Here is a 23,738-nt window from a genome sequence, read left to right as displayed (position 1 = left end):
TAATATTTTAAGTCATTTTGCGTGTCAAGTAAATGCATGCAATTTTTTTTTTTTTTTTTTAGATATTTATACTAGAAAACATAAATAAATAATAAATAAATATTTGAATATTGATCAATAAATAAAATGGCCATAGCGTTTTAGGACTTTAATTAATTTTAAATAAATAAATAAATAAATAAATACATAAATGTTTCAGTTCTTTTTACTTAAAAAGTTCATGTTTAATTCAACTTTATTTTATTTTATTTATTTATTTAGTAGAAACTGAGTTTCCACACTACATTTTTTTTCAGTGTTTAACATCATCTTGAAACACCCTTGGACAGTTTTCTAAAGCCTCCTAGTGGGTCCCGACCCCCTGGTTAAGAAGTATTGATCTACATATACTGTAAAACCGGCATCAAAGTAGGCAAATACTGTGTGTTTACACAGACTTTCTAATGCTGCACAAAGGTGGCCGAAATGTATTTACACAGAATCACAATGGCGTGAAACAATGCATCACATGCTCCAGCGCTGATTATCGATTCACGTGCACAAGAGCGTCGCACAAGGTCTTTGCTCTCTCTCTGGGTTATTCTATTATTTTCTAACTCTCTCAAGCAGTATCATTAAACAAAAATAGTTCATTTGCAATAAAGGTCAGTGCCACACTTCGCTGGCTCCCAGACAATCTCACAGGTGTGTCACTGAGACAACCGGGGCAATCGATTCACCATGGTTACTTTTTGTTCTTCTCAAAATGGCTGCCAAGCAGCAACGGACACCACAATGGCAGAATGCACCGGAAGCAGGGGTTTACTTCCTCTTTTGTTGTCATTTTGGAGCTCGGGCAGAAGGCAACAGTGAATGGTGGCTGTTCTTTAAGATCTCGAAATAGGCCTTTCCTCCCACCCGCTCTCATTGTCTACACCTCGCCTGCCCACGGTTGCTCCCAGTTAACCACGCCGCCAACTACACATCAAAAAGCACAATAGCGACATCCATTCTCGACAAGATTACTCTATCCTCCCAGTTTGGCTCCTAGGCTTTCATGGGTTGAGGGAGCCTGGGATAAGCTCTTCTGCCTGCAGTTCCCCTGACGCAGGGTGCCGTCTGCAGAAGCGAGCTGCTTAGCCCTGCCAAGCATCCACTGACTCACTGGATGATGACTTAGCAGCCCACAATGACTATACCAGTGAGCAATTAGAAGGTTTAAATAATTATAATCAAGTGTTTAAGTAATCAGGATTGAATAATTGCAATCCAAAATGATGGAGAAATTAGCCTAGCTGCCAGAGCTTAAACTACACCACGTGCTCTTGCATCAAGTCTCTCAGCAAGTAAGCAAATTCATCAGCAAAGTCGGCTTTCTTACGGTCAGATATAATCCACCATAACTCAGACCAAATAAAAAAAAATAATAATAATTTAAATAAAATAATACAAATAGACAATTAATTGAAATTTGAAAATTAGAGCTATAATCTTTTTTTTTTTTTTTTTTTTTTTTTTTTTTTTTTTAGTGTTTGTCTCTTAATGAAAAAACCTCTTAAAATGTAGTCACAAGTATTAATTACAGTCTAATTTATTTTGACAAAATATTATTTCATTTTAGTAGATGAAAATAACATTTTGGTAGAAAATAATGAGCTGTAACAGATCAAGCTTACCTTTTTTTAAATGTACAAACATTGTTAATAATAATAAGCATTAAAAATCAGTTCAATCAATATAAATATAAAATACTTTTGAATGGTACTATACCTTTTCAGTAATTTGCTTATTCTGTTTAGGAAAATATCACATGCAACATATTCATTACATTAGTTACATATTCTGATTAGTACTTAAATCAAATGCAACTATACTTTAGCAAATATTGCTAATAATAATAATAATAATAATAATAATAGTTTATTGAGCACCAAATTAGCATATAAGAATGATTTCTGAAAGATCATGTGACAATGAAGGCTGAAGCAAAGGCTGCTGAAAATTCAGGTTAACCATAAATATTTCAAATATAACATATTACAATATTTTCAATGTTTGGTTAAATAAATGCAGCTTTGGTGAACATAAGCGACATTTAAAAGCATTAAAAATCCGATTAAAAAAAAATTCTATATAAATATCAAATACTTTTAAATTATGTTTTTTCAGTGATTGTTTCTGTATCACATGCAACAACATATTCATTGCATTAGTTACATATTCTGATTAGTACTTAACTCAAATTCAACGTTTTGGTGCATTCAGCTCAATCCAATCCAAATATTTTATTTAATTAAAATCATTATCATCCTGCTTCTTTGCTATCAAAAAATGAGACAACAAACATATTTGTGTCTACTACCACTGACAAAAACGCTGCTATGCAGCAGCAGTACAGGCATTGGAAATGCTCATTCCAGCAATGACTTCTTAAGGTAAACAGGGAAATAAATGAATAAGAACTAACTAAATAAATAATCACTCTTGATACCTCTAGTCACAGTTTGTATAGCGTGTTGTCTACAGTATACACAGTGTGATTCAGAGGCTCTCGCGGCGCTGAGTGAAAGGGCCATATAACACGCTTTAGCAGTGAAAGATTGAGCCCAGGCGACACAGTAAAGGTTAACTGCTTAATTCCAGTGATTAGTCCACGCAGAGTTCAAGGCTCACTGCCAAAAGCCTTCATTTAGCAGCTACATGCACCACCTCCACAAGTTCTCTCAACAGCCAAAACCCAGAGACGGCTGGCAAACAAAGGTAGCATCAGGTATGTGAAGTACCCAGGTGTATACACGCCATCTCTACCATCCTATTCAAGGCCAGAGCACGATCAGTGTCTCCCATCTCCTCTAAAGAAAGCTATAATACTTGACCTAAGCTGTTTTGTTCAAACCTGAGCATGCTCAAATTTAATCAAACAGCAGAAATGAGATAGAATACACCACGGCCTCTGAGGTTACAGCGAAGGCTCAAAAGGCATGTGACTATCTGGCCCACAGAGAAAGACGGTTATAAAAGGTTTGTCGATGTATGGATTTTCTTCCTCGCCTGTAAGAACCGAGGTGGGCGGCCTTTGTACAGATGATATCTTTTCACTTAATGAACAGAGATGAGCAGAAAAGATGGCTGTGGATATTCAGTACTGTGCTGCCATTACCTGACAGCGTGAATGAAATTGTCTCCGTGTACAGTTGGTTGCGTCTGGCTTTTTTCTGCCAATGTAATCTCTCTCTTCCTCACTGGCGTGACTACAGGACCGCGCTCGCTCCTGCCTCATCCACGCCACGTGAAAACGTTTATATAGCATTCATTCTGGATTCCCATAACGCTCCAAGCAGGACGGATGAGGACCGCATGCAGATTCCTCATCCCGGTGTCACTTCGGCAGAGGATTCAGAGCACAGGGACAAAGTGTGCCTGTGTTTGTTTGTGTTCTTGTTACCACCGAGGGATGTGGGATTTACACCTCAAACAACTCTCGCTGCGACCAGACCCTATAAGTCACTGCAAAGGTGCACTGCTGTTGTCACACCTCTGCCACACTGGCTCATTACGCCTGCTGGAGCAGTATATCATGTGTTTTTCTATGTGTGTATGTGTGTGTGAAAAAATGAGAGGAGAGATGCTGCAAGGGGTATTAAGACATGGCGATCAGAGTGAGAAATAAAATGCCAGCAGTTATTTATTTAAATGCTGGGCTGTATACATATTTAATGATTCAAGAGCACCTGGTGAAAGGCAGATGGAGCAGGGCTTTTGTCTGTAATTGCGGTTGTACCGTGACCCTGGTGTTGTAATGGAAATATGCGTCGCTCGCGAAATGTTCTTCTGTCAAGTTAAGACTCTCTACACACATGTAGCAATCACACACACATACACACACACACACACACACACACACACTGGCAGACCTTGTTAATGGGGACAGAGACAACAACACGGAGCTATAGACAAGCTGTCCGGCTGGTCCGAGAGGTGTTAATGTGATCCCACAGCTCAGCTGGACGCTGTGCAGAGTCTTGGTGTTTTATTACAGCACTGTGTGGAGAGAGAGAGAGACACCGAGACAGACAGAGAGACAACAGACTGTGCTCACCTAGCAATGATATAATGGCTTTAAAGGCCTGCATGACCCACAGCTCTTGGCTGAAATAACACACTGAATAGGAGGCATGAAATAGAAAGAAAGGAACAAAGAGTGCTGAATTTAATGGTGAGGCAATGAGAATGAGAGGGGCACTGACTTGCACTGGAGGATTCTTTGGGATGCTTACTGTTAATCTTGCAGTGCTACCACCACCACCACTTCATGATGATAACAGCGAAAGAGCAAAAGTTGGAGTTATCGGACAGCGGATGAGCTCATGAAAGCCATATAGATTTGTGTCTAGATTTTTATTTCATCATTGTCCAATTCTGTTGCCCCTAAGTATTTGCAGGTATTTGTACACAACATTTAAAACACACATTTTTTTTTTTTACATTTGAATATACTGGCAGCATTTAGTGCTGGAGTAGAGTGCTGAATAAATTTTCATAGTTTATTTATACTACTATTCGATAGTTTGGTCCCAGTATGTTTCTTAGCAATAAATGCTATCTACACAAAGTGCAATTAGCAATAGCAGTATTTTCTTTGCAATAATATCAGTTAGATGCTATTTATACTACTTAGTGCAAGTGGAAGATATTTGCACCTCAATACTGTAGTACATTATGAAACAGTATGCCATAAAAATGTACTGGGTGCAATCTATCTTTAATTATAATAATATACTGAAACACTGAAATTGACAATGTGGACATATTGACAGCATTTAAAATTACTAAAGCAAAGTACTGAAGAAATCTTTATATTTTATAAAGTTTAGTGTCACTATGTTTTTTTTTAAAGGGGTCATCGGATGCCCATTTTCCACAAGTTGATATGATTATTTAGGGTCTTAAGGAAAAATCTATACTTTGGTTAAAAATTCTCAATGGTTGTGTAAAGCAACACCCTTTTTACCTTGTCAAAATGAGCTCTGCAAAAATCATCTCATTCTGATTGAGGCTGCTTTAAATGCAAATGAGCTCTGCTCGCCCCGCCCCTCTCTTCTCCCTGTGGAGAGACAAGCCTGTTTACTTTAGCCGCGTTTAGCCGATTGCAAAGATTCATAAAAAAAAAACCCTTATAATCATTTCTGCTGTAAGTGAAGCTGGATCACGAATGATTCGCGTGAACATAGACGGATATATGTTGATCGGGAGGCGCATTCCATTCACAAACAAATGTAATCTACTGCATCTTCAGCGGAGTAAATGATGACCACTATGTTCATTATTACATCCAGCAACACAACACCTCAGTCGCTCAATCAGAGATATTCTTGTCTAACTTACATCCCTGCTCCAGCATTGAAACAAAGAGGGCGGTCTGTTACAGCTGATCTGAGGTAAGAGCTCATGTCAATCAACTATCGTGGGATCAGCCTCTGTCGGTGTGACACCACAATGACAGGCATCTGAGAATGGCTCGATTTGAAAAAGGGGATATTATTTTTACAGATTAATTAAAAACCACTGCATGGATTTTTATCATTATAGGGTAGATTAGTACATACACTGCCAACACACATTAATGTTCAAACAAGATGAAAAAGTGAAGTTTGCATCCAATGACCTCTTTAAAGAATTAATTAATACTTTTATTCTGCAAAGGTGACAGTAAAGACATTTATAATGTTACAAAATACTTCTACTTCAAAAAAGCTGTTCTATTCATAAAATAATTATTTTTAAAAAGTGTCGCAGTTTCTACAAAAAAAAGAAAACATATTAAGCAACACAACTGGTTCCAGCATTCATAAAAAATAGAAATGTTTGTTGCACACTAAGGGGCCGTTCACATATTGCGTCTTTTGTGTACTCAAATTCGTTATTTCAAATGTAGGGGCGTGGCTGCACTCGTAACGGAAGCGACGCACTCGGTTTTTCCTGGCACGTCTGTGGCTGTATATGGTAGCATTTAAATTAAATTAAATACTATTATTACAAACAATATTATTTATTATGCTTTTGCACTATTACAATTCATAAAGTATATCATGGTCAAGATCTCATTTATTATATAAAGTAACAAGTCTAATTTCACCAGAATATCTTTATTTATATAGCCTATATATAAATAAAGATATATGTATATATACGCACACGCACAGGATTGTGGGAAACTGAAGGCAGTGAAGGATACATCTATGCTGCCTTCACAATTCAATCAGAAGAAGGTACCTCCGGAGACAGGAAATAAAGCATAATTTGAATTCGGATGTGCCTTGATGCCTTCCTGCCCTGGAATGCTGCCTCCAAGAGCTTTCGGACGCAGCCAAAAACATCTAAACTCTTCAGAATGCCGCAAGTGCATCGCGGGTCATGTGATAAGAACCAGCCAATTAGCTTCATCTTTTCCCATAACAACATTGAAAGCTCAGCCGAGATGGAGAAACAGCTGATAACAATTGTACAGGGATAGCCATATTTAAATTAATTTAGTAGCAGAGCTACAGCAAGCGATTTTTAGTGCTGGAAATCTGTTTGTCCTTTGCTGAAACTTTCGCGTCTTCATTGAGAGTGCAGGTCATGATTGCTTAGCCACGGGAGCTCAAGCTACAGAGTGCTTTGGAAAGGAGAAAGCGGCACGCCTAGCGTTTTTCACGCGTTTTTAGGCGCAACATGTGAACGGCCCCTAAATCAACATGATTTGCATTTTGAATAGCTGCTGGTAAAAATTCTGATTTGCCATCACAGTAACAATTTATATTTAAAAAAAAAATAAAATATAAATGAGTAACATGTATTTTAAATTGTATTAATAATGTTTTAAAGCATATGCTGACCAAATAAATCCATCTTTGGTGACTTTTTTCCAAAAAAAAAAAAAAAAGCAAAACAAACAAAAAAATCTTTCAAACACCAAACTTTTGAACCATAGATTGACAATAAATGCATTGACAACAAGCTGTCACAATATAGTATTACTACATTTTTGTGCTTTATTTAGATTTTAAATTAGTTATTTTTTGTAAAATTTAAATTATTATTTGTAAAAAAACGGCATTTTTGCTTTCAGGTAGAACATCAAAGAACGCGATGTACGCGTCTCAAGGAAATCCTGTATAATCTAACCAATCCGATGATGACTTTGAAACTCCTGAAGTGTTTTCAGCTAAGTGTGCCTTATGCATCAGACATTTAGCCAACGTTCTGTTAGCGTGATGTCTGAGGCTAAGACAATAAAGCCCTCCCTACACCTACCCCTACCTCTAACTGATAAACACCCGTAAGGCACTTTATTTTTCACACTTTTCAATTATTTCCTTAATTTTATTGAAAATAAATGCCTTTCCGTGTCAAAACGTCACTGCTATGTGCTCTAGCCCACTGGAGCTGCTGTTTAGCAGGCATCTTTTGTAACGTTGTCTAGCCCAGCCACACATTGGTAGGTGGAGTTTGTATGTATAGCCTTCTCCAACAAGACAGGCTATTTGCATTTAGTGTAAATAGACACTTCATAATTATTTCAGTGTCTATGCAAGCACACCTGCAATTACTAATGAGATGACATTGTCATTTGCTGTTCTGTCTTTGCCAGCCCTAACCATAAAAATGTTAATGTAAGTTCAAAAAAGACGACAGTTCATTCATTTCTCCTTCTGCATCACCAGTGGCACAATCCCAATCACAGGTCAGAGTAGGAGCTGCAGATGGATGCAGTGGCCAGTGGTGATCATCAGCATCTCATTACTTTGGTTAGTGATAAGTCCACTAATACCCTCGTTAGTGCCCACTCGGCGGCCCTTCAATCACACGCAACTGCTCGATATCCATTAGAACCTGTACTGCCTCTCTCCTAACCTGAGTAAATGCAGATTAATGCACAAGACCGTCTCGGATCAGAGTGTGCGTTGGCAGGGGTAAATCGTGAGGGGATCAAAAGGTGGACCTTTGATCTGCTAAAAAGCCCCTCGTCCGATAACAGCAAGGAATCAAGCTGTATGACGCACCATAAGCGTGTGATGGAATTGAAGGACCGGATCATACGTGAACACAGCATTACCCTGGACACAATTGTTATAATCTTGTTACGTACGTAATTATGTGAATCAGACAAAAGCTAAAGACCTATTTGCAGGCAAGTACAAATACTTATGCATCACATTCTTAAAGGGGACATCGGATGCAAAATTCACTTTTACAAGGTGTTTGCATATAAATGTGTCTTAGCAATGTGTGGACACAACCACTCTACAATGATAAATATCCATTCATTTATTTTTTTAATCCCTAAGAAACCTAAACAGTCTCAATTATCAACCCGTTTTGATTTCATGAGCACTATGGTGTCATTCTGTTCAGGCACCGCCCACGTCCGCTGACGGACTGTTCCATATTAGCATATTTTCACCCTCAGCCAGTTGTATGCTGTCTGTCATTTTCTCCGCACTCCAGCAGCTGTAGCAACAACAGTGTCTTGTACGCAACGCAATTTGTTGAATGTAAAAGTTAACGGAGTAGATTAGTTTTGGTTTTGATGGTAACTCCACCGAATACACAACAAATGGAAGAGAGGGGTGGGGTGAGCAGTAGCTCATTATCATTTAAAGAGACATGCACCTAAACAGGTCACTGTGAACAGAGCATTTTGACATGATAAAAAAGGCATCGTTTTAGACGACCATCATTTTAGACGGCGAAAATGGAAACCATGTTATCATTTACTTATCCTCATGTAGTTTCTAACCTGTAAGAATTTATACTATGGAACATAATGTATTTTGAAAAATGTTGGGTATGGGGAAAAAATTGTTTCTTTTGTTTTGTTTTGTTTTCTTTTCTTTTCTAATAACACACACACGCACATACAAAAAAAAAAAAAGAAAAAAAAAAAAAAAAAGGAAGAGGAAGTTAGTCAGACCTTTGACTAATCATACAGCAGCTTATTTTGGCCAAGAACCACCCACTTAGACAGTAAAAGCTATCTATAAAAAAAAAAAAAAAAAAGAAAGAAAAAAAAGATGTAGTGCTGTGCCATTCTTTGCAAATGACTGTGCAGAAAACACTCAAAACAGGAAAAAAGAGAGTATACTGAACATGACTGAAGATTATAGGTTCATCACAGTTCTCATGCTTATACTTAACTATTTGATCCAGTATTTATTTATTTGAAATAAAATGAATTAACTGAAAAAAAAAAAAAAAAAAAAGTGTGGAATGCTGGACACTTTAGAATGAGAGCTGACAAAATATCCATCTTATTCTTCACATATATATTTGTAAATTTGTACATTTTATTTGTACAACTATTTTTTGCAGTACAAAACTTTTAGTTTTGCTGCTTGATACTGCAAATTGTTCTGTCATACCACATTATTTTAGTGTATTATCATAATTATGAATACACTGGTTTGTAATGCAAACAGTTTTACTGTTTACTGCACATTGTTATTCTTCTCGTTATTTCCCCATCCTTTCGCATTTAGGAATAAGGTGGATAAAATTCACACACTAGGCAGTATTTCATTCGATAGAAAATGTATTTCGCATACTACATGATAAAACAAACCAAAATAGATAGTTTTACATGTTGGCATCTATTTAAATTGCCCTACACGAAACTTTCAAAGTTTCAAACAAGCAAATCCAGAGAATATTTCATCTTCAAAGGCACTTGCTGTATCTGTATGTATTTGTTCCCAGAAGAACTGATTAAAAGCATGCACCTCCGTGACCTTTATCTTAGAAGCTATGTAAAATCAGCCAATCAGGTTAGAATTTATTAGATTGATAAAGTGCTTTTCAGATTTGTATGCAACACGCATCAGACGGTTAATGCGCTGTCTGTGGGTGGTTCGTAGGCATGCAGTCTGCGGCTAGCCGACTGGTAAGCAGGTTTAGTTACCTGAAAGTGATAAGCTGTAGCGTTTTTCAGAGCAACAGAAACACGTAGCAAAACAGCTGAGAGTTAGAGCTGTTACTCTCCAGAGTGGATCAGTGGGAGGAATATAGATAATTCATGAAGTGTCAAGAAGGTTGAACAGGGCAAGTACTGCTCTGTGGTCTAGCTCGCATCACTCAGTACAGACCGTGACCAGGAGCGACTGAAAAACACAACTGCTTATTGTGTGCATACATTATGATAGTAGTAATATAAAAGGTTGTGCTTGTTGTGATCAACCCAGAAATCCTCTGGAACAATCATCGTGATATTGTCTTCCACAAAGATACTTTCTCCTAGAGGTTTTGTTACTCCAAACGCTTCCTCGGTAGACTAGTTGGGACCGTTTCAGTGGATTTCCAGCAATGTGTCATGGTAGCAAAAAAAAAAACAAAAAAAAACAAACAAAGTGGCAGTTAACAGCAAATCCCATCACAGGCAGCACGAGAACATGAATCGATTGTCCGTTTCAGGGATTCACTGCTTCTTACATTCTAACTGTCACAATATTTTTCTTTTCCCCTTAGCTATAGGGCACACTTCCAAATGCCACTAAAGCGTTTTTAGACACCAGCATTTCCACAACATCCCTCGACTGTAAAATGGGCTATTTTATTTCGGAATTAGAGCAGTGTAGCTTTAACGCCCGACCGACGTTAGATTTATATCCCTTCTCAGCTTCAGTCATTGTGCTCAGTGAAACTAATCCACTCTGGCTTTCATTACAAAATGACAGAGCGCTACTAATTAATATTTGATAGCAAAGTTATTCATATTTAATATTGTAATGTAATTAATAATAACATAATGAATATTTCAAGGTTAAGTTGTAGGCTCGCATTTAATGAAGCGTTAGAGAATAATACTGAGCCCGCACGCTTATTTACATGGATGCATTATTGCTTAATTTGTGTTGAATGGAAAAATGAGAGATAATGATATGGGTTTAAACCCAAAATGGAGTCATGCCTTTATGTAGGCCAGATCTGTGCTGGTAAATGTCCCTTTAATTTCCTCCCCTCCCCCTTAAAAAAATATGTTCCAAAAGCATAGAATGAGCAGTTATTCTGGCTTTAATGCTGAAATCAGCTTCACAGTACACTGGACATCAGCATAAAGGAGACATGCGTCAAATCAACTAGTGTTTGCTTGAGCAAAACATAATTTCTTAATGTAGAGAAAGAAAAAGTGTTTCCATAATAAAAGAAACAGGGAGGCATTCACAGTCTGGCTGATGGCTTTCCAGCTCACACGCACTATCTATCAAGTGTTGTCATGCCCCCTGTAAGGCAAACAAATGTCCACAGACACGTATCCATTTTCTTTTGTGAATAAATAATCAATGCCATTCTCTTGTATTCAAACTGACACTTCCAGTGATCTTGTTATTTAGCTCGGATTGCTAAATATGAATCACGTATTATCCAATTCTCTTTTTGCTACAAACACACATAATCCCATCAGAGATAAGAGCACATTATGGTAAGAAAAGGCATCACACAGCAGTGCTATTAATTTGTGCAGAGTACATCTGCACTCCAAAGAGAAGAATGATGTCCATTGTGATTAGGCGTCACAACACGCTCCAGCCAAAAGAAGGGGAACAAAGCAATGTACGAGACAGAATCTAATTGACATATGTTGTAATAAAGCTGACAATGCTTTAAGTAAACACATCCAAATCGCTCTTTGTTGGAAAAGACTACAGTTTGTTCTTTTCTGCCACCTCAGTGTTATGAGTGTTATATAAAAATATAATGCACCTAAATTGAATACAACTAGTACTTAGTTAGAAATCCCATGTTCAGTTCACATATTGGGGATGTTCACCAGCAATGGATTTAGAGTTAAGCGATGAAGTCGTACACTGTGGTCATTTTGGTGGCAAGTCCAAACACCATTCATGGATACATAATTTATCTGTGGTAAAAGCTAATGGATGCAAAACTCATAGCAAAAAATATTTGTGAGAATGCATCATACGAGAAACAGGGGCGCAGTGGTATTTCTCAGTAAGGTTCTAACTGAATAGTCCAATTACATGTTTTTTTTTTTTTTTTTTTATTTTCTTCTTCTATAGCAGCTGTTTTGTATGCGGGTTTAATAACCAACTGTCAAAAATTTCAAATTTTATCCTCCAAACTAAAAAATATTTGGGTAAACTAGGTAACAAAATAAAACCAGGCAAGAGTCAATGAGTTCAGGCAAGAGTCAACAATATAATAAAAGTCAAGAGCAACAAAAGGTTCCCAGGACAAGTGTATTTATTTATTTGAAGAGTTCAGATGCAAAACCAGCTAAAAGTCATCTCGGTCAAAAATGAGATAATGATACTGAGTGAATGCTCTCGACACATATCATACGTCCATCAAATACTTTTTCTTCAAACTTGCTAAAATACCAGCCTCAGACCAATCAGAAGTACTGGTGCTTACATAGAAACCTATACATCTGAGCCTGATAAAAATGCATTTTTTAAAGAAAGACGTCAGATGGATTTAGCTGGTTTTGCATCCGAACTCTTTATATATTTATTATTTTCCGCCATATGAGTTCAGGGCAAGCTGTCATGTGTGTTTTAAATAAAATGAATTTTGTATTTGTATTTGTATTTTTTAATTATTATTTTTGGATGGCTAAACATATCTTTTTCCTTTTGCTGTAAAATCTAGGTTGTTGTGCTAGTTTTACATACCAAGCAATGTGTTATAAATTAACTATATTTTATCTTTGTCTTTATATATATATATATATATATATATATATATAGAGAGAGAGAGAGAGAGAGAGAGAGAGAGAGAGAGAGAGAGAGAGAGAGAGAGAGAGAGAGAGAGAGAGAGAGAGAGAGACATATAGACAGATAGACAGACAGCTAGATAGATAGATAGATAGATAGATATTGTCTGCTGACAACTGTTATTGTCTGGTTTTTCTTGCATAACAGTATGTTTCTTGCACACTAAATATTTACAAACAAAATATAACATTTTACAATAAACAGACACAGTAGATAGAAAAATCTATTTAATTAAAAAAAAAAAAAAATCCTCAAGTTTATATTTTTCGTGTACCTTCTTTAGGAGCCTGATATACAAAAGAATGTTTTAATTTTACTTGATTCAATCTTGGAACCTTGTATCCACGATTAGATGGTAGAAGCACAAATCCATTATTCATTGCTCCAAATGAATGGAGATGACGGAGAATATAAATTCTCTGCTTTGTCTTTATACACAAACTGTCTATATGTGACCCTGGACCACAAAACCAGTCTTAAGTAGCATGGGTATATTTGTAGCAATAGCCAAAAATACATTGTATGGGTCAAAATGATCAATCTTTCTTTTATGCCAAAAATCATTAGGATATTAAGTAAAGATCATGTTCCATAAAGATATTTTGTAAATTTCCAACCAAAAATATATCAAAACCTAATTTTTTTGATTAGTAATATGCATTGCTAAGAGCTTCATTTGGACAACTTTAAAGGCAATTTTCTCAATATTTTGATTTGTTTGCACCCTCAGATTCCAGATTTTCAAATAGTTGTATCTCGGCCAAATATTGTCCCTTCCTAACAAACCATACAGCTTATTTATTCATTTATTCATGAAAAAATTTACGCTTTATGACTGGTTTTGTGGTCCAGGCTCACATACGATTTTTTTCACAATACCATATTATTTATATAGGTCATTTTTAAATCAGTACTTTTATTCAGCAAGGACACAGTTAATTGATCAAATGTAAAAGACTATATATATATATATATATATATATATACATATACTAAACATATATATATATATATATATATATATTAGAATGATTTTTGAAGACTGGAGTAATGTCTGCTTAAAATTCAGCTTTGCCAACAGAAGAATAAATTAAATTATAAAATATATTAATACAGAAAACACTCACAATTTATTTTAACAAAAATTTCACAATATTTTACTGTATTTTTTTAACAAATAGCTGCAGATTTTTTAAGCTTTTTTCCAGAATTATTAAAAAATCTTACCGACCCTAAACCTTTGAACAGTATTGCATGCGTCTACACAGAAATTGACTTTCAAACCAAAACCGACCCTTAGAAATACTCACTAGAGTAAAAAGTGTGACAACTAGCCCTGGCCTCCCCTATAACTCCACAACCATCTAAAACAAGCTCAGTCTTGTCAAAGAAGCGCATAGGATGTCGTGTTTGACGCACCTTTCAGAACCAGCCCAGTGAGTCAGACCACTGAGACCACCGAGACCACAAAGCCACGTGAAACCTCGAGACGGCTGCTGTCATGTACCGTAGCTAACTCTTCAGCTCCCTTCCTCAGTCGCTCTCTCTCTGCTGTCTCTCTTAGCCCTGCCATGCCCACTTCTACACGTATGCTAATCGTCTCCTCCGACTGGCAGCTGGTGCTCAAGGGGAGTTCGGGCACTGACAAGACAGGAGCCGGGTGTATAATTAAACATCAGACCGGCACGTAATAAAAGCTAAAGGATGAAATGAGTGTAATCTCGGCCTGAGGTTCCTCGATAATCAGCCCACAACCACATGCCTGGCAGAGATGGCAGGAAAAGGGAAAAGAAGAAAAAAAAAAAAAACATGCTGATTTGAATGACCCATTTGAATCACACACCTCCCACTCTTTATTTGATTCATTTTTTAATTAGAGAGACAGAGTGAGGGAGGACTGCAGATCTTAGGTGATGGAGTGAGGCGGTGAAAAAGAGAGGGAGAGAGGAGTGGTGTGTTCAATCTCTTCCAACAGCATGGCTTCCTATCTCGCTGCAACATGGAACTTATCTGAGCTCTGCAAGCCATGCTCATGAACACTTAACCTTGCGGTTTGATAAAAAAAGGCAGAAAATTGAAGCTCAATCAATGCTGGTCTACCAAGGAAGCCCAGTGCAGTCCGTACCCCACACGTCCACCCATTCACCTCCACTCTTCCATCCATTGTCCTCCTACAGACAATCATTCTGCTCCACCGGCACAAATACTTCATGACGTTAAATAAAGCACAACACATTAGAGAGGAGCAGAATGGCACATCACCGTCTGAGCGCTCCCAGCTGTCTCCATCACGCACAGAGAGCCCTATAGCACTGTGAATATGTCAGCCTGAAAGCGTCATACTCATTTGCCCTTCTACCTTGGAGATCATCACAGGGAGCCCATTTGTTGTGTTTGTTTATGCATTTCTGCTGATCAAAAGCTACGGCAGAATCCAACAAAGGCTGTTTAATTGCAGCTCTTGAAAAATTGATGCCGCTCTTAAGGACTTTTTTGTGTCATGCCGATATTGGGAAAACACAGGTGTAAAGGCCACATGAGAGCACATGTTTTATTCACATGCCCAAGTGACGGGAGGAGGCAAGCAGAAACAGTGGAGAATTCAAGTGAGAGGCCTTAATTAGCCGAGACCCTGCCAAATTTTGGACACACAAAGGATGGCATTTTCCACCTCACTGATGGTGAAGATAGTGTTCAGTCAGTGCAGTGAAGCTAAAGTGACTTTACAGTAAAACCTTCTAATTTGTTGGGGGGGAAAAAACAGATCAAGAAAGAAAGAAATGTTAAGTAGGAAAAAGGAAAGGGAGTAAAGAAAAAATCTGTATATTTTTTAGCTTTTACAAAATATACAGATTTGTATTTCTATTAATAACAAATGCTATAAAAGGTCAAATTAACCTATTAAAAAAATGTTGCTCAGGAAAGGTTGTGAGATATTATTTATTCTAAATAAGTAAGGAAGTTTAACCTTGTTTGAAGGAAAAAATAAATAAATAAACAAGCATGTCTTGTTGGCGACGGTAAAGTGCTAGCGGGTGGACAAGCATAGTGCCAGGTTGGGCTCCCGAGGTTCACGCTTGCAGTGATCTGTGAACAAGCTGCTTTGGCCTGCTCATACTATAGTCCTCTCAGGACGTAGAGCTCTCTGCACAGGTCCAGTGCCAGGTCACTCTCCTATCCCGTAATTATCTCCATATCACCTCAGCTCTCTTCATAAACACATGTGCACGGGGCATACTGCACACGACACCTGTATAATTCATTTTGAGTTTCCCTTCATACTACATTCGCTGCCGAAGATTCCCAAAGCCTGTGAAATGCAACACCATGCATAAATTAGCATCCAGAGCTGTATTTTTCCTCGGCCTAATTGAACTGTTAAAGATGGAAACTGTGCGAGAGTCAGCGATGCCAACCTTGCCCTCTTCTTCACGGCAATTATTGCTCCTTCACAAAATGTCAAACGAAAAGGCATTGAGGCAGCAGAATTAATGTTTCCACATGATAAGTAAGCTTAATATTCAGCCGACAATTAGACTACTCACCCTGCCAACCAGAATTGGATCAGGTCCAGAGAACTCCTCCAACACAAACATTTGATTCCAAACCCATCCTCTCTTGGCACGACTGAGGATTCTTTGTCCTTCGCTTGGCCGGTTTCGCGGGATCATGGCTGATGCCGTTTGTAAACTTTGTGACTGATTGTTTAACGGAGCCATGGAAGAGTACGGCACACAAGTAATCCATACTAGCAGGAGAGAAGTCCATAGATCTCGCTGCATCTCCTCTCCTCGTTTTAGCATCTCTGGGATATTTTCTCTTTGCCTTGTTTTTTTTGGGTTCCCCTCCAAAAGTCAGGGGTCGACCAGCTGACGGGCAGCTGAATGGTTACTCTTTTGTTCTACGTATCCCCCAGCTTGAGTTCATGTTGCGAGGAGGGTCACGGACGCACTCTGATCTGTCTCCAGAACGCAGAGATGGGAGACGCGTGGCGAGATGCGACATCCATTAGTTGGTTCATCAATGTAAGAGATCTAGAGGAGAGAGACAAATGCAGACTTACTGGAAGTGCATGTAAATAAAACTGACAAGCTTAAGGAGCGAAGTCTCAAGGTCAGTTGGATTTGACATTAGAAAACAAGTCAGAGCACATTGGTCTTCTGATGAAGTATACAGTACAACAAAAGAAAATATGTTTTCTTTAAGCTATTGGAAAACGTTTAGGAACTATACAACAAAGCCAATTACGGTTCAGGTTACAGCGTTTGTTGTCCCCACATTCTTTGCGCACACAAATATTTCTGAGCACCAATATTTAACAACAAAACAACTAAGTTAACATCCATTAAAAAAGCAATGAACAAATAAAAAATAAAACTTTTTTTAACATTACTATCAATAACTAGAAAAGGATACGGTTATGCATGATGACCTACAACAATTTTAAGGATTGAAAGGGAGAATAAAAACACCATATTTTCGACGTAGGACTGCAGCATAGACTATAAATGCAGTAAACTTGAAAATTACAAAGAGAAGAATCTATTCATCTATTCATGCTCATGAGCTGATTTCATTTCCCTGAACCAACTGCTTTCAATGCCCTTGACATATTACAACATTACAGTGTAATTTAGAGTTTGCAAAATGACAAAAAAAGGATTTTTATATCAGAAAATATAACCTAGATATTTTACTATTATGGACTTTTTTTTTTCTTTGCAATTTGTTCAAGCACTTGATTTCAATTCAGATTTTTTTTCCTTCTTTCCATCTGGTTGACCATACAACAATCACAAGCATTTACTAAACCAGATTATTTGGCTGAATAGTTTCAAGCAGCATCCTCTGGAGAACACTGTTGTCTATTATTTCAAATGTTTCATCTTTTCATGCAGTACACAACAGTCAAGCACATATTTGTTTCCCGAAAAAGTTGTGCATAAAAATAATTTAATTACCCTGTAGACTAGTATGCAAGCCACACACTGAAAACATCCACCGCTTAATCTTCCTTCCACAGTGTAACTTCAGCGAGCAGTAAAGCTTTATTGCACTCTAACACCATACACAGACTCGGCGAGCAAAGGCGATGCTTGAAATACTGGCGAATTTCAGCACCAGCGTAAGTGGACAGCTCCTCACCAGAAAAGTCGCTTACTATTTACCCTCGCTTTGTGGCTTTTTAAAATGAATAAGAAAAACAGGCTTTCGATACTTAAAAGCAGGAACGGATACTCTAGAAGCACTGGAAAGAAATACGTGGCACAGCGAGTTGACTAAGTTGATTAACCAAGACGTTCACAGACCACGTTCTTGTGTAAAGTGAACACAAATATTCGACGCACGACATTCCTGAACGATATGCTAAACAAATAATGGACAACGCGTATTTATGGTTTGTCTGCAGGCTGTCAATATGTCTCGTTCTCGGATCAATCACTGTAGCGCAAACAGCATCAAACGAAACATCCAGTATTTCAGTCGAGCAAAAATGCACGCGTCTCCCGCCAAACGCCAAATACTGTGTAAAACCCTCCTGCGCCTTTTAATGAGTCTTTAGTACTTACTGTATCTCATCCGGACGTCCGTTCCATGTCATTCAGAGGAAATAAAAAAATATCAGACAACGGGGGAAAAAAGACGTGACTTGTTTCGCAATACTGCTGGCACTTGTCTTTCTGTCAATGTTCTGTCAGTTGAATATGGACAAGAGCAAAAGAAGAAAATAAGTTGACAGACGCGGCTGGGAACAATTAGGATCCGTACAGTTTAGTGGCTTGGCGTTGACAGGGTGTCGGTGAGCTCCGGCAAGCCCGCTCGCTGAGTGGAGGAGTGAGGAGAGATGGACGAGAGGTGTTTGGTGGGAAGAGCCTCCCCTCTGCCGCGCTCATTGGGCTGATAAAGAGGCAGGTCCTCAGCCCTGGCAATGCATGCAAGCGCCCTACCCTGGGAATACTGAACTTTTATGTCAGTGCGTTGGTGTTTTTCTCTACCTTTTTTTTTTTTTTTTTTAAAAAAAAAAACGCATTCTGCTAACAAAGCATCCGTAAGAGTGTCGCGTCTTGACGCTTCTTCGACGGCCCCCTGGCTTTCGGTCTCATTTCGGCTCGTGATTTGAATGCAACGAGAATTCAGATGACTAGGACGCAAAGTCTATACGTGGTGCTATTTAAGCATCTTAGCTGCACACTTGCTTTATAGCCAAGTGTGAGAGTGGATTCAGGTAAATTGGGACACTTTTGCCTTGAGAAGACTGGAGAGAACAAAATCAATTCTCAATTATGTCCCATAAGCTACGATTTACAAATGTTCCCTGTTTATTTATGAATGAATTATATATCATTTAGTGGCATGCAAATCAATAATTAAAGAATACATAATAAACATAATACACAATATGTCTTGCTTGATCGACATCCCGCCAGAAAGCACGTGAGCACGTGCTCTGACAACGTTATCCAACTTTTCTCTAACTTCTAAAGCGTTTGAAAACGAGTATGAAATATATGTATATTTTTATAAAAACAACAAGCATATATTCTTACCATGATTTTAGCATTAGACTGAGTTGATCTTTCATTAAAGACTTTAATAGACTCATGTGGCGACGAGGGATGAAATTCAAAGCTTTCTTGCACAGCTCATGAATCATAATATATCTAAAGAACATCCAAAGTATAGAAATGAGTCGACTAATCTAAAATAACGTTTAATCATGTTTAAACCCACAACTGTACAGTTAAATGTTCTGATCACGCTGGATAAATACAACATTAGTATCTTAACATGACCCTGAACTGATGCAGTAAGCAGCTCCACTGTTCAGTATCAGCTTTTAACTAAATTAAATGCATCATTTGGAAACATTCAGCCCATTTACTTTACTTTTGAATGAGAAAATGCACTGAAATGAACCCATCAGCTTTTCAGCATTCATTAGTGCACATGAAATTAATATTGACACGTTTCTTGTCTACATACATTGAAGAGTCTCATGGTAGAGATGCGCATGAATCTCCGATTCAGCTCCCTCTAGCGGCTAAATATCAAGCAGACATCAAGAGTTTTCTGGACTGTGGTCAGTCAGCCCTTTGGGATTAAATCTTGCAGATACAGATGTTTAATAAATTATTAGCCTCACTGCATGACACTGTGAACTTTGCATAAAAAATATTAATAATAAATAAATTGTACTCATACAACACATGCTAGTCACAGCAGTCTTCACAGATACAGTAGGATATTTATCAAGATATTGATCAATAATTCAAATGTTAATTTCTGATGATTAAGGTTGATGATAAAGGTTTTTTTGTTTTTTTTTATTTATTGACATATTATCTCAATTTCAATAATCAAGTTACATGAGCACCATAAAATCAAAATGATTAATTTGATCATTTATATCAATAATAATGTTTTGTGTACTGACATGATGTGTACAGTTTGCTCGTGGTTGTCACCTCAGAAAATGATCATGAATACAAACCTGCTCACATTTTGCATCCCGCCCAACATCCTCTTTAACTCTATTTCGGTTCTGCTGTGCAGTTTGTCAAGCTGCTCTCCAGTGGTTCTTTCTCCCTGTCATTGATTAATTCCACTGACACAGCCTTTACCGGTGATCAAAATATCAGACGTCTTCTGAAAAAGGCAAAGTAAGTGAAGGGGAAACGGTCTTTACAGCCCAAGCTTCCTCAATCGATCATTGGTTACTACATTGTCAGTGGAATTAATCACAGGCCTGGTGCGCCGTGAACTGCTGGCACCCTTCTCTACACACCTCAGCCCTGTCATTTGCAAATGGCGACAACAGCCTCTGCAAACAAACAGGAAACAAGCCGTGATTTATTCATTTGTCTCTGCATTTACATCAAATCATTTAGAGAGGCAATTACTTGGGGATTTTCCCAGCTGTTTCGCATAGATGTGAAGCTATGTCTAAAACAATTGTCTTTCTTATTGAAGACTTTTGCCTGCCATGCATTCTAATCTCTTGTGATTCATAAATCATAGTGTTGGCATGTCTCAATATTATTGTGTGCTGTATGTATCCTCATACTTCTTCCAAAATTGCCTATTTATGGCCATACACTGCCCCGCAATGCATAGTACTGTTCAAAAATGTTAAAAATGCATTTTTGTGCATAAATGTGTGTATACATAAAGCTACATGTGCTGTGTTGAAAATCTAATTTCATGATCCTGATCAATAATGTCTAGCCTTTTAAAAATTGCTTTTAATTATGCTATATAATCACCAGATCTCAAATTCAATCTTTTAAACAACTTGTTTTCAGTAAATTAGAACAGTTGTGTATTTGTTTTTGGAACTGATTCTTTAGGCGTCATTGATTTGGGTGTATGCTTCTTTCAATCTATATTTGTTTGTGAATAATTTTGGCAATTTAATAAAAAAACTGAAGTAAATAACCTCAGACAAATCAATGAGACCTACAATCAATCAGTGCCAAAAAGAAATGCAGAATCTGTGCTAATGAAAGGAAACAAGTTGATTTAAGGACTGAAGTTAATATTTAGTAATAATGTGTAGCATAATGAGAAATTTCTAAGCAATTGTTCATCTCCAGGTCAAAAGGACCAGACCACAACATGAGGGATGCACATACAGTGTATATAAATACATATTTAATATCCTTGTTATCATTTCTGATATATGTCTGAGAAATGTACAACATTTAATGACAGAACATCAGTATATGTACAGTTGTGCAACTATTAACTTTCACACAGCCATGCACCAGCTCTGGTGGAGAATGAGCATCAACGCTGGGCTCTCCATTCAAAACACAATCCAACAAGACAAGAAGATAATGGACTGTGTTTATCGATTTCACCTCAACCAAAGCAAGAAAGAGACACTATTTTTTAAAGAGCAGCCTCAACTGTATAATAACAGTTTCAGGTGGATGACTCTCCATTTCTGCAAAGTGAGTGTTCATTCAACGTAATAGAATTTCTGTGACACAAATAACAAACAAAGTTATGCCATCTGACACAATGAAGCAACCTACACCAACCTCTTTCTTTCTCCATCCTAACTTCTGTAGGGGGATGAGTAAAACTAGATTTGCATTTCCTTCAGGAAATGCAAGAGCTTGCAAAGCAGCGAAAGATTAGTGTTCAAGTTTAGGTAAGATTAGATTTCATTGGCTTTGGTTCTGTGTAAATGATTTTATGTAAATGAAATGCTGCATCAGAGCTGCTTTGTCGTTGTCATGATACTAAGCAAATGTCTCATTTGGCTGTGCACAGAACCAATACTATAGCTTTGCAGTGTAAAGGCGAGTTTAAAAAGCTCATATAAGTAAGGAAGACAAGACCATTAGACACATTTTAGAAGATGTCATCGGTGTCAGTTTAGGCACAGTCCCATTAGGCTTAGAACATGCTAAATGTGTGCTTATAAAGTCAAGTATGAACTCCACACATTTTCTATGCTGAGCATACTATAAATTTGATGTAGTTTTCAAGCTCACCAAGTCATCTTTCCTTACTTTTTTTTTTTTTTTTTTAGAGTCTACAAAAACAAAAATAGATAGCGCAATAGGCTGAAATTATCTACAAAACAGTTTAAATGGAGTTACGTTAAGCGGTTTAGGCTAAAACGTCGGAGAAACATGGCATTGCAAGTGCATTGCAATGCATTGCAAGCACTGTAATCACTTTTTGTGTCATAAAAGTCCCACAATATGTCGACTGTTCACATCTCCGTGTTATTTTGGAAAATCTAGTCATGCAGGCATCTCCAGCCACTCACAACAGCTGCTCACCAGAATTCCAAAGGTCGCTCGCTAATGTAGCAAAGGAACGAAATAGTCAAAGTTCACTCCAAATGCATGAATAATGATTTACAAATTTATGACAAGACTTCCCACCATCATTTCCCCATCTTTCTGTGCCGGCACACACAGACACACACGAGCACGCTTCCGTTCATGGCCTCGGGGGCCTGCGATGTGTAAACAGTTTCCAGCATAGGTTTAGTGCCATGATTAGCATATTAACACTCCTAAAAGTCAAATTTTAATTGGTAACAAATTAAAGTTAATTGGTTTTTACGTTGATGATTTTAAAGCTCTGCAGATAATTAAGTGCAGTGTTCAGAATTTTGATATGTTGACATTTTGAGAATGAACAACCTGGATCCTAAATGAACAACACAACTAAGATCTTAATCATGCAAATTGAAAAACACAGCAGATTTGATTATCATGGGTTTCATATTGGCCCCCTATTAATTACACTTAACTTATTTATTTATTTATATCCACTCACATTTACTGAGCGTATTTCCCAATTGCAGTAATTATTGTTCTCCGATAGTTCCTAGACTCGAAAGCACATAAATGGAGCCGTGTCAACCAGGTTGCTGGGGATATCGGGTACAACGTACACGCTAACATCCTGGCAGAGAACTTTCGCACTAAGAAGGTATGATGCGAATAGAATTAGTGAGAGCATCTGGAGGGCCACAAGCCTCACTTACATTTCACTGAGAGCCAAGAGCTCATTCTTTGGCACAGAGATTCATAAACTGTCATGCGGCTGAATGAAGCGCTCCTCGGGGCAAAGCTGCTCCGTCTACCTGTCTTAATAAGTTGTACAAGTTGATTAGAATAGGATACAGTAGCAGACCTCCTATCACGAGAGGAAGCAACTGGACATGAAAAACCATTTAGCGGGATCCGTTTTGAGCTGGGCTTCTAAAAGTAGACGCTGATGGTTGCCATAAATAACAGGGGTGGCGTGATAATGGTGCAAGTTACCTTTAATAGCGCTCATTAAGACTGACACCTTCTCCATTTGGGAGGAGATGAGAGAAGGCTCATTATAATCGCTCCGCATGCACAACTCAGTGTAAAGAAAGTGTGTGCGTGTATGCAGGCGTATGTTTGTTTGAGCAGGCATTGTAAGACATAACTGTAGATGCTTGCAGTGGCATTTGCTAAAACGAAGGAA

The 23,738-nt window shown here is 37.8% G+C and overlaps 1 protein-coding gene across 1 annotated transcript in view; it reads right to left on the bottom strand.

The window, feature by feature from the left end:
- cdh8 (cadherin 8) overlaps positions 1-18,665 on the bottom strand; it is a 96,611-nt gene extending 77,946 nt beyond the window's left edge. The window contains 2 exon segments of the mRNA XM_051115626.1: positions 16,298-16,786; positions 18,323-18,665. Of these exon segments, the coding sequence (XP_050971583.1) occupies positions 16,298-16,555 (258 nt within the window). The 5' untranslated portion in view covers positions 16,556-16,786; positions 18,323-18,665.
- Positions 18,666-23,738: the final 5,073 nt, after the last annotated feature.

Source organism: Labeo rohita, chromosome 7, assembly GCF_022985175.1.
Source record: "Labeo rohita strain BAU-BD-2019 chromosome 7, IGBB_LRoh.1.0, whole genome shotgun sequence".
Taxonomy (NCBI): domain Eukaryota; kingdom Metazoa; phylum Chordata; class Actinopteri; order Cypriniformes; family Cyprinidae; genus Labeo; species Labeo rohita.
Note: the sequence above shows the minus strand (reverse complement) of the source record. Positions and strands in the feature narration are given on the sequence as shown.